The 12,795-nt window shown below is 42.0% G+C and overlaps 1 protein-coding gene across 1 annotated transcript in view; it reads right to left on the bottom strand.

Moving 5' to 3' along the window:
* The window catches only part of LOC142007131 (potassium voltage-gated channel subfamily KQT member 1-like), a 702,875-nt gene extending 690,664 nt beyond the window's left edge, over nucleotides 1–12,211 (bottom strand). Inside the window, exon 1 of the mRNA XM_074983677.1 lies at nucleotides 11,808–12,211. Coding sequence (XP_074839778.1) covers nucleotides 11,808–12,211 — 404 coding nt within the window. The remainder of the gene's footprint in view (nucleotides 1–11,807) is intronic.
* Nucleotides 12,212–12,795: the final 584 nt, after the last annotated feature.

Here is a 12,795-nt window from a genome sequence, read left to right as displayed (position 1 = left end):
ATATCTCAGGGACAGCTGGCATCTCCTTCTGCCATTCCCTGACCTTCAGACCTGGCAAGGACATGCAACCCCCTCTCAGCGCTCTCCTGACACCAACCCTTCCCTCAGGAAGAACACACTCTCCTGCCAATAACAGCTCCTATCTCCTGACAAACTCAGCCTAATCTCACACAGCAAATCTTTCCTCCCTCTCACTCCCAGGTGCCTCCTTTAAGCCTAATTAGGAGGCAGTGGCTAGGCACAGGTGTACCGCCCCTGCTCCTTTTTTAGCTCTGAAAAGAGAGCAGGCTAGCATGGGAGAAGTGGGTAACACTCTTTTGCAACCAGTTTTAATTGCACCAAAACTAATCCCTGTGCAGCTCCAGCAACGAGTGTCTTGGATTTACAGCAGATTAGTGTGTAAAGTTCTCAGGGAGACCAAATGGTCAATGACTATCAAAAATGTTTTCTTCTGTATATCTTTTTTTTGAATACAAGGGATGAATGGCATATAAGAGGATATCTTCTTAACTCCCTGTGGCTGCTTATCTTATTCAGTATCTCATACTTTGTACCAATGAAGTAATACAAATGTAAAACAATGACATGTAAATAAATCAGTTACACTTCACCAGCCACATACATCCAAAAATATCATCTTACACAATTAATACCACATGTAGTCCCTTCTTAACAAGAAATCAAAAGAATGATCTTAACACCAGAACATGCCTAAAACAGGTGCTCTAAAAAGTAACTGCATGCTCTGAAAGTGTCTAAATGCCTCAGCATTGTATCCATTTTAATTACCGAAAATGCTACAGTGAACTCAAATACTACATGCTTTTAATGTTATCTACTTTACAGTCTTTATATTAAACTAAAAATCACATAACTTAAAATGTGCACAAAATAGCATACAAAAAATTCCCCCACAATCATCAATAGCTCTAGCTAAACATAACAAAACAGCAGTCATATAGCACCTTAAAGACTAACAGAATGATTTAGTAGGTAATGAGCTTTCCTGGGACAGACCCAGTTCTTCAGATCTATAGAATTTCCAGTCCAGATGTATGTGCACTAGCTAAACATAGAGGCTATGGTTACATTACAATGCTCTGTCAATAGAAGTCACTATCGGAAGAGATTTCCTGACAAAACTTCTGTGGACAGTGTGCAGCCACACACAAAAGCCAATCAGAAGAGCACTTGACTCTGTTGACAGAGTAGCAGAACTGCCCAGCTGCTCTCTCAACAAAAACAGGCACCCAGAAACACAGCAGACAGGGTTGCCCATTGTCCTGGATGCCCTGTCTATGGAGAGAGCCCCCCCATTCCCCCCAAGAGTGTCCACAGAGCTTTTTTGTCGGAAGAATCTGTCAACAGCAGCATTATGCCTCGTGACTGAAAGGCAGAACGCTGCCGGCCAAAGTGGTGAGTTTTGTCAAATGCATTTTCTGTGTGGATGTTCCACCAGTTTCGTCCACAAAACTGGGGTTTTGTCTGCAAAATTTGCTAGTGTAACTATGGCCAGTATGGCCATGACTACACTAGCCCCCACCTTTCGGAAGGGGTATGCTAATGAGCCACTTCAGCGGGTGCTGATGAGCTGCTGCCATGAATATGCACCTCCTCATTAGCATAATGGCAGCCACGCATATTTCGAAAGTGCCTCTTTTGAATCGCACACCGCCAGTGTAGACAGGGGTCTTTTGAAAGGACCCCCTGGACTTCGAAAGCCCCTTCTTCCCATTTAGTTTTGGAAATAAGGGGCTTTCAAAATCCAGGGGGTCCTTTCAAAATGACCCTATTTACACAGGTGGTGTGCATTTCAAAAGTGGCACTTTCAAAACACGCGTGGCTGACATTATGCTAATGAGACATTGCATATTCATAGCAGAGCCTGATTAGCATCTGCCAAAGTGGCTGATTAGCATACCCCTTCCAAAAGGCGGGGGCTAGTGTCGCCACGGCCTATGTGTACCTATGGATTTTAAGAAGAATACAAATTTAAGACTTGAGAGAATCACAAAGAGAAGTGGTAAAGCATATACATTCAGTAGCAACCTCCTCCCAAACTGTGACAATCATCCCAAACACACTACCAGGAGCATCCCCTTTAAGAAATAAATGAAGCTTTCCTTAGCCTTTTTCCTAATATTTTGTAACTTTCCGTAAAAGATTTTTTCTTGTATTTTTCTCAGACACCAGAAATAGAGAAATACACTTGAACTTTGTTTAACTCCCTAGCATCTAAAATCCACGAAATACAGGAAAATAAACCTTATCGGACAGGCCAGCAACTGGTGTATGTGCCAAATGTAATTAGTACATTTCTAATTTGGAACACTTGGCAGTCCAACTTCTGCATAAAAATTTTAAATAATGTTTCTTACCAACACAAGCAATTACTGATTTCAACCCTCTATGTGTAATACAAACAAGTAAGTGAGATTATTACCACATCCAAATGGAACTTTAATTTTGAGGTCATAGTCCTTACACATACAGTTACATGCTCCTTATGGTATTTAACTTTCAGTGTTATATATGTTGCCCATATTGCAATCATATCACTTTGAGACTCGTGTTAAGGGAAGATATTTGTCTGCACTCTAGAGATACTTGTTCCAAGGATTCAAAAGAGAATTAGTGGGCTCTCTAGAGGCAAAGCATTGTTATAGGCTGGGGACTGACTGGCTAAGCAGAAGTACAGCAGAAAGGGACCTAGGGGTTATGGTGGGTGACAGGCTGGATATGAGTAAACAGTATGCCCTTGTAGCCAAGAAGGCTAATGGCATACTAGGGTGCATTAGGAGGAGCATTTTGAGCAGATCTAGAGAAGTGGTTGTTCCCCTCAGTTCGGCACTTGCGAGGCCACATCTTAAATATTGTTTCCAATTTTGGGTCCCCCAGTATAAAAAGGATGTGGATGTGCTGGAGCAGGTTCAGCAGAGGGCAACAAAAATGATTAAGGAGCTGGAGCACAAGACCTATGAGGATAGAGTGAGGGATTTGGGCTTGTTTAGTTTACAGAAGAGAAGACTTTGGGGTAATTTAATAGCAGCCTTCAACTTCCCAAAGGGGAGTTCTAAAGAGGAGGGTGAAAAACTGTTCTCAGTGGTGTCAGATGGCACAACAAGGAGTAATGGTGTGAAGTTAAAGAGGGAGAGGTGTAGGCTGGATATTAGGAAAAACTACTTCACCAGAAGAGTGGTGAAGCATTGGAATGTGTTGCCTAGAGAGGTGGTGGATTCTCCATCCCTTGAGGTTTTTAAGTCCCCGCTTGACAACGTCCTGGCTGGGATGACTTAGTCAGGGTTGATCCTGCTTGAAGCAGGGGGCTGGACTAGATGACCTCCTGAGGTCCCTTCCAGCCCTATGATTCTATGATTCTAAATAATGGTCTGCAAGTTCCATTTACAGATAACAGTAAGAGAAACATTATGCTAATTTACTTGTTGAATGCTTTTAGTTTAGGTTTTTGACTCGTGGTCTGAAGACCTCTGAGGGGTCTACAGACTTTGTCTAAGACTTCCAAAAGGGAATTCACCTCCATTTGAAATTTTTTTAGGTACAGTATCTACAAATGGAAAAAAAATGGAAAGCCACTGATTTCAGGATCACTAAATGAAAGTTTATACCTTATACGTATTCTACAAAAAGTCCACAAATTCCATGTAAGAACTATTTACTACTAATGCTTAAGGGTCTATCAAATTTGCAGCTGTGAAAATCATGTCATGGACCATGAAATCTGGTCTCCTGTGAAATCTGAAGGTGGAATGGCAGCTGCTGGTAAGACACTCAGCTCTGAAGTCAGCACCAAGGCCTGCAGTAGCATGGAAGTAAGTGTGCCAGAGCCGTGCCACCTTTACTTCTCCATGGCTGCTGGGGGTGGTACTGCCTTCAGAGCTGGGCACCTGGCCAGCAGGCACCACTCTCTCACAACCCAGTGCTACTGCCAGCAGCAGCATGATATACACTGCAAAACAGTCACAAACTTTTTCTTGGCTTGGTCATGGCAAAAATAGCAAATTTTGCAGATGTGTAATATATCCATGAAATTGGCTGTTTATGTCATGGGCAACTTGTAGAAAGCAATTTAAGTAGACCTCTACTAATGATCTCTGAAACACAACAGTACTTAGCAAATATTTTTTAAATATAAGCTGTAGCAGAAGTCCTCAATTTTTCAGTTGCCTTAATTATTGACATTACCACAGTATTTACTAAACTAAATTTGGGGGAAATCATCACATTAGAAAATGAGGATGAATACTTAAATACTCATATTGGAAAATGACAATATTTAGGGTGCCTTAGCAACCTTAACACTGCTTCATATTTACATATATTATGATATAGCCTTCAATTACTGAGCCATATTATTTTTAAAAATTATTACAAAGAACTCACATTTCACCTATATTCTCCCCCAATAGGTTTTCATACATGTGCACTTATTTTTAATATTATAATGATTCAGTACCTTTGCTAACCCACTATTTTAATAATTTCTCCCAGGTATGTATTTTAATTGCAGCCTATGATCCTCAGAGGCATTTAGGTACCTAACTCCCATAGAAATCTGTGGGAAGGAGCCATATATCATCTCAGCATTTATTGGGTATAGTCAGAAAGAATCAGTTAAATAAGCTAATTTAGTCACAATCTAGGGCCTAATGTATCATACTTTATTCCAATAAACTTTTCACTATTATGTTTTGTGGTTATAATCCCACCACTTTATGTTCCATGCAACTGATTTTTTCATACTTCTCAAGTGATTATAGGGATTTATCTGACTTACGTGGAGTATTATATCAGGTGCTTGGTAATGTCTAAGGCTACATTTACACTGTGTCCTTCACTCAAAATAAGATATGCAATTTGCTCTATGCAAATTACGCATCCTATTTCAAGTTAATTTTGAAAGAGGCTGTTTTGGCATTTGGCACTATCCACACAGCGCCATATATTGAAATACTGTGCTATTTTGAGACATCCCTTACTCCTCCTGCAAGGATGTGTAAAGGGATGATGAAATAGTGTGCCCAGTATTTTGAAAAGTACATTTCATAGATGCACAGTAGCTATTTCAGGATAACAAGGTATCCTGAAATAACTCTGCACTGTAAACATAGTCTTAGATTGTGGTAAACCCTATTCCAAGCAGAGTTTATGATCCCCTGATAAGAGAGATGAGCTAGGTCCAACAGGGGCTTGCTACTGTTGATCAATTTTACTACTCAGATTCAAAGTTGATAAAAGTAGATAGAAAAAAAGCTGATGATAAGCAAGATGACAAACAATAGGTAATCATAATGGTTATGTCTACACTATAGCACTCTTTCAAAAGAAGATCTTTCAGAAAAGATCTTCCGAAAGCTCATCTTTCAAAAGTTCGCATCCACACACAAAAAGCGGATCGAAAGATCAAGCCGCCCTTTCAAAAGAGAGTGTCCATACAGCCTCGGCTGCTCTTTCAAAAGAACACAGCATGAAACTCCAAAGACAAGATCATATGGCTGGTAAGTCCTTCTGGGATCCCCGGCCAGCCACTCCCCAGACACTCTCTTAAAGGGCCCCTCCCAAATACCCCCTCCCAAACATGCTGAGGCCTGCCTTGCTTCACACTCCTAATACAGCTCAGCAGTAGCACGACCATCCTTCCTGTTTCTGGTGGGACAGCTCTGTATTTCTGGTGCTAGGAAGATGTCCCAATTTATTTTCAAATTGGGTTTAATTGCCCCATAGTTGCAGGGGGAGTGGCTGCCACTCGGTTCCTGCTGTGCACTGGTGTGGGAGCTAGGAGCCAGACCAACACGGCTGCAGCTGGCTCCTGGCTCTCCACTGCTCCCGGGAGCTAGGAGTCAGACCCATGCAGCTGTGCCTGGCTCCTGGTGGCTAGCAGGAGTGGGAAGCTGGATTGGTGTGGCTGCATCTGACACCTGGCTCCCTGCCACTCATGGGGGACGGGAGCTGGACCTGCATGGCTGCTGCCTGGCTTCTAGCTCCCTGCAACTAGGGAGAGCCAGGAGGATCACCATAGGCTGCCACATCCCTCCCGGCTCCCTGAGGCTCCAGGAAGCTGGGAGGAACACTGGCGGCTGCTGCCCAGTTCCCAGCTCCCCATGCCTAGGGGGAACGAGTAGGAGCACTGGCTGCTGCCGTCTACTTCCTTCCCAAGGCACAGGGAGCTGGCAGCCCACTCACACAGCTGCTGCCAGGTTCCTGGCTCCTCATGCCTCAGTGCAGCTGGGAGGAGCTGCCCCTTCCCTCCACCCATATCTCCCTCTCCTGTATTTGGGATAAGGAGATATGGTCACCTTACTCAGCAGGGATCACATGGACAACACCCCAGTTTGCCATGAAGTAACTGTTCACATGGACAAGAACATAGGTTCCCTTTTCATGCAGTCCTTGTTTTCCTTTTCTGAGCAGTAACATGGGTTTCAGCCTGTATTAACTCTACCAGTGACTTTGGTGTGAACCTCCTTTCACTGAGAATTCAACTGAGAGCAAAAAATTCTTTCATATCTCCCCCAAGAGACATTAAGTCGTCTTCACTACTGACTTGGCCGAGATTCAGACTAGTTGCCTAGAGGTGAAAGGTTCACTCTCCCATGAAAATTCCTGAGCTATCCTGATGTCCCTTCCCACAAACCTCCATCTAAATTATTTTCCACAACTCAGCCGACTGTACGAAGTACAAACTCATACATCTTGGACAGTAACCATATCTGTGATAAGTTATGGCCATCAACTTTACATTAATACATATGTAAAAGGTTTCTGTTGTGAATATAAACCTTGACTTAGAAACCAAAGGGGGCAAGATTCATTTCCCAGTGTAAAAAGGAACACTTCCCATGGAAATCTGTGCATTACCTCCCAGAAAACTGTTGGGAAAGTGGTGTTTGACTCCATACAGGGAAGGCTAAAGAGCAAGTGCTAAGCTCCACTCTCTCCAGGGATCCATGGGACTCCAGACTTGTTCTGGCTGGTCCTGTGCCCCTCACATCAGTTGCAGACTACAGCAGCTCCACCTGGGCATCTTGTAGTATGCTTAATGAGCTGTAGTAAGCATATATACATTTTGTGGGGAAAAAGAGGGAAAAACTGGCGTCCCCACAGCCTTCTCCGAGTCCTCTTGTTCCCTTCAGGTGGAAACAGAATAGTTCAGAGAGACCTCTGTCAGATACAGGTGTAGGAAGGAGATGGTACTTTGAAAATATCCAAGTATTCCTTCTATGAAAAAGTGTGTAGATCCACACATGGAGCACCCCTTTACGCACAGATGAGAAGAGTTGTGATCTGCCCATTGAAAGAAGCTGAACTGTACGTGATTTTTCCAGTTTTCTAAAAGCACTGTTAGATTCACAGACCCCTGTGAATCACTTTTCTCTTCAGATTTGTGCCCAACTTCTAACTTCTGTGTCTGAAACTAATAGGCCAAGCTCAGCTATGATTTACATGAGTGTAAATTCCACACAGCTCTGCTTCATGATGGCAAAATTCAGTCAGGGCTACGTCTACATGGCGTGCTGCCGCCAGCAGGGTCATGCAAATGAGGTCACTTGACAATGCAAATGAGGTGGTCATTTACAAATCGCATGCCTCATTTATATACTCTCCTGTGATCACCAGCCTGGCAGAGGCTTCTGTCGCCACAAAACAAGCCACGTGAACAGGGTTCTGTTGACCAACACCCCCCCACCGCCCTGTCAACAGCCCCTTATCTCTCATTCCAGCAATAAGGGGCTGTTGACAGAGGTATGGGTGGGGAGTTGGTGGGTAGACAGAACCCCATCTACACAGCTTGTTTTGTGGCAACAGAAGCCTCTGCCAGCACAGTGATCACTTGAGAGAATGCCAATGAGATGTGATCGCCACTCTGGCCAGAAATAAAACAAATTCAAATTGTCCTGAGTTCCTGCTTCCTACTTCCTGCACATCTGGAGAGCAGCAGAGGCAAAAGTAGCCAGAACAGACACAATTGGGGCATTACAGGATACCCCTGGAGGCCAATAAAATCTATTGAAAGTAACAGTTTCCATACTAGCATTAATTTGACCTTGTAAATTTGAACTTGGTGTTACACCATGTCAGAGGGGTGGGGCAAGAAAGTTGACATTACCACCCCTTAAAAGTGACCTGATGAGAATTTCAGTGAAGACAGTCACATTGTAAATTGAGTTAAGTGTCTTAAAATTGACTTTATGCTCTAGTGTAGACAGCCTAAGTTATACTGATATCCAGTACTTTACGTAGCTTCAGTAGCATCAGAAAAAATGTTTGGCACAAAAGAGAAGCAAGACACCATATACTGTGCATCGCTGCTATCAGGCTGCTCCTGCTGCCTCCTATTCTCTTTTTGTCCACACGTAATCTTTCACACTGTTCGCCTTAGTGTTTTCAGGAGTCACTTGCCTAAGTGACTTACTTAACTTAAACCCTTGTATGCCGGGTGAAGCATAGGTGACAAATGTAAGAAGTACTCAGGTAAGGATTTGCAGGACTGGGGTGTTAATTTGTAAATAAACATATAAGATAACAGAGGCAAGGATGAGAAAATTCCTAAACAGACCAGTCCTTCAAAACTCTTTAATATGTTTAGGATGTAACCATGACATTAGTTACAGAAGGATAAATCAGGAATAATTCCACTGAGATAAATAGCTAACATAAATTAAGAAAAAATAACCTGTTCTCTTTTCTAGTTTTCAGATTTATAGATTACAACAATTTGAGGGGCAGGTAGTAAATTTTGAGTCAGATTTTATCAAGTTTTTTTTCCTTTAAAAGACAGTTTAAGACACCAGGGAAATTATAAATAATTATAAATAATACACGAGACAATAGGTGCTCATAATAATTTCAGAATACGGGTGGGCTGGCAAGTTTCACATTCTACATTGCCTTTTTTCACAGAATGCATGCTTTTCATATCTGAACTGGAAATGTCTATCTTTTTTACCTGACTCAAATCCCATTTGGTTATAAGAGCCCCAAGCATTTGGAAATGACTAATGTTGGCACTGCAGAATGTGGAGAATCTGAGGAGACTTAATGAAAACCACATTCTACACAGATAGGTTTATTCATAAGTTTTCAATTACATACAAGGCAGAAGGGAGTTAAGAGCCTAATGATTCACATAAGATGTGGAACACTTACAAATTTATTATGCCTGTAATGGACAACATTTTAAAGTGTTTTTTCAAGACACCAACTTAGTTTAATAACAAAAATTAATAATTACATTTCAACTTTCGATACTCCTTTTGCTGAATATATATATATATATATATATATATATACATACACACACACACACACACACACACTATCCTATCTGATCATTAGGGAGGTATAGCACTTAGGTAGACATTTAGATGCACCTAATGTCTAAAGAATCATATCAAAGTTTTCTTTTAATCAAAACAAACTTTTAATGAAAAGATTTTAAAGGCAATGTGCGAGTGTGGGGGAATTTAGTGCTTTTTAGTTTTGCTAAAATCATTATGAAGATTTAAAAAATTAAACAATTTTCTATGAACTCCAGTGGTTTCCCCAACTGCTGTTTAGTTTAAAAATCATTGCAACAAGCACAAATTAAAGGTCAGCCTTAGTTTGCTTTCATCGTCAGTATTTCAAATCTCAAACGCACTTTAGTGAGACAAATAAATCCCAGCCTCAAATAGGCTTAAACCATGACCATTCACATATTTAAATCAACACAAATGAAATCTCTTTAAGCTGTAGGCATGATTATATGCTGTAAGTATAGTCCTTGAAAGAGGCCCTATCCTTTTACTTGGCAAAATTTCATAAAGCAAAACATCATTTGATAAAAGCCTAGATAATCTTGAGGCAGAGAGGAAATAGCTATAAGAATATCTGCCTTATGACTAACAGAGGCATCATGGTTTACCCTCATTTTAGATCATTGTTATATCTTTCTAAGTCTTTTTTTCAAAAGCATTTGGCACTGCCTTGCTTACTTGAAGTTAGTGGTGGTTTTCTTAGGATAAGGAACATAGGATCAGGCCCTAAGAAAGTATTCTGAGTCAAACACAAGAGCAATATGCTCCATTTTTCTTCATAACAAAGACTTGGCGGAGGGGGAGGGACTCAATCCTACTCTCATTCCAGTCAGTGGTGAAACTCCCACTTGATCCAGTGAAGGCACATTCAGGCCTTTTTCTGTAACAAAAAGCTGGGGTTACCATTTCTGAACTTTCAAAAAAGAGACACCCCTGAGAGGGCATGTATCTGCATCAGTATTTACCAACTCATGCTGTATCAATGTACAACATATACGGCTGCATAGATAAATCAAAGCCTTCATTTTCTCTGACTGTGTACAGTAGACCCTCGCTTTGCGCAGACTCAACTTATGCGTTTTTATATTAACGTGAGCCAAGTCTAAGGGGACCCTATTTTCTTGTACCCTGCCTCTCTGCTTACCCCCATGCTGCCGGCCGGCTCAGGGGCTCCTTAGGAGGCATCTCCCGCCTTGCAGCTGCCCGGCGGAGCTGCCCAGGGCCAAGACACGCTGCAGCTGCAGCTGCCCAGGGCTCCAGCACCACGGCTGGTTCTGCCGCCACCCAAGCTGGTTCTTGCTGGGGCCAAGCCACGCTGCAGCTGGGGAGGGTGGCAGGGGCGCCATGGCTGCTCCACATGGCCAGCGGCTGGAGCAGGAGGTGCCCTGACCCACCCCTAAACTGGTCCCTGCCCACCTGCAGGGGGAGCCAGAGCCACTGGCTGAAGCAGACGCTCCTGCCACCCACTACCCCCTAGCTAGGGGAATTCCAGGGATCTCCCCAACCTCCTCCATTTTAGGCAAAATTTGATTTATGCGGCAGTTGCCCTGGCTGCAACCTCCACATAAATCGAGGGTTTGCTGTACTAAACATGTAAATGACTAATTTGTGGCAAAGTTTGTAGCTAACACTGATAACTCCAAGTTGTGTTAATTAATCCAAACGGAAAGTAAAAGTGAAGAGTTTGAGTGTTTATACAACATGTTGCCTTCAAAAATGTCTTTAAAAGAGTTTTGCAACTGCAGGCTGATCAATGTGCATCTACAGACATACCATGTATCTAACCAGAACTAAGTCTTACACATTCTCTTGTTTGCAAAAGCCATGATATCTTCAGTTGGAACAATACAAATAAATTAAGACAAAGATGAAAGTGAGGCAATAGTACTGGACCTTTTTTGTGTTGGAAATAACAAAGATGAAGCACAGTAGTTGAAAGAGAACTCATAAGTAAAAATAAAAACACTGAAGGACTCCAGTGAGCCATGCTAGAAAAGTTAACTGGTATTAAGCCAAATCTTTCTTTGAAACAAGTAATTCTATCCATTTCAATGGAACTACAGGTTGTACCTCTCTAAACCAGAACTTTGTCATCCAGCAAACTCCATAATCTACCATGATTTTAGTTATCTAAATGACCAGTTATCATGGGCATGGCCAAGTTTTCTGTGGTCCTATAAAGTTTGTTTGCAGCCACCAGTCCTGGCTGTCAGTGTTCTGTGGTGTTATTTACCTATAATTTACCCCTAAATGTCTTCTAAGAGCCCAGTAGACCATGGAAGTGTTGGTAATGTGCTAGAAAATATTGACCTCCCATCTAGCACAAGTCAGGTCCCAAGGGTGCCAGATGACAGAGGTTCGACCTGTACTTGTGTGAGCAAAAACCAGGCAAATGAGTAAGGGTGCCAGACTGACTCATAGTACTCTGGGTTCTTTTAGATCATTTTCATACAACTCTGACATAAGAAATTATGTAGAAGTATAGGTACTTACACAGTAAAATGGTAAATAAAACACTTCCATCCACTAGGCCTCTCCAGGAAGTTGTAGACATCTCCCTGCATGCTAGTTTTGGTTAAATAAGGGCCATAGAAACACTTGGCTGTGTAGGTCCTACGGATTTCACTTCCTGTCATAGATTGGTTGCTGAGCTGGAAAACTGAATCCTTTGTGTCTTTCTCGGAGTTACAGGGAAGTCCTGATCCATTATTCACCATGGCATCTGGAACTAGTGCCACTGAAGAATATTGCATATTGTTTAAATTCCCTGTGACTTCCAACAATCTTGAAGGCTTCCTGTGTCCATTCAGAGTGCCTAACTGGGAGCTGGTGCTTTGGGCCTGATCACAGAGCTTATACGTAGCATGCCCACCAGTTTCACCATTACCACAAGACATTCTGTAATGCAGCACAAATACTGCTAACCATGATCAATATTTAAAATCATAAAAGAAGTTATTGTGTGTTCTTTCCGTCCTGGGCTTTCTCCGATAACTGATAAGATGTCTTTCTGCCGTTATCCTGGAACTCTTCCGTGACACAACAGTGTGAGCCACCAGCCTGTCACCTGTTGTCACTCAGAGGCTCTGAAATTAAATCAGAAGCCCATATTAGACAATGAAGACACAGGAAATAACTAGACAATAAGAATTTTGGAGCGGGGTGGTAAACTGAGATTCACTGAAATGACAATGAAACAAAACAAGGCTCCAAATTACTAAAATAGCACAATACAAGTAATAGATGCTCCTTACTTTCTTCTTAGGTGATTCTATCAAATAATTTTAAATTTGGTGAACATAAGTGTCTTTTAGTGCAGACAGAACTGCTACAGCTGCAAATTTATCAGTGCTTCTGTTTTCTGAGAATCTATAAGTTGACTAAGTTCTTCTAAAGCATTCTATATATAGGTTTAAAATACGGAGCTTTGTTATGTTGCATTTTGGAAAACTTGGCTAGGATGTCTACATTGTAGGACAGT

The sequence above is a fragment of the Carettochelys insculpta genome, chromosome 1 (genome assembly GCF_033958435.1).
Source record: "Carettochelys insculpta isolate YL-2023 chromosome 1, ASM3395843v1, whole genome shotgun sequence".
In the NCBI taxonomy this organism is placed as follows: domain Eukaryota; kingdom Metazoa; phylum Chordata; order Testudines; family Carettochelyidae; genus Carettochelys; species Carettochelys insculpta.
The sequence above is the reverse complement of the archived record's forward strand: the minus strand, read 5'-3'. Positions and strand labels throughout refer to the sequence as shown.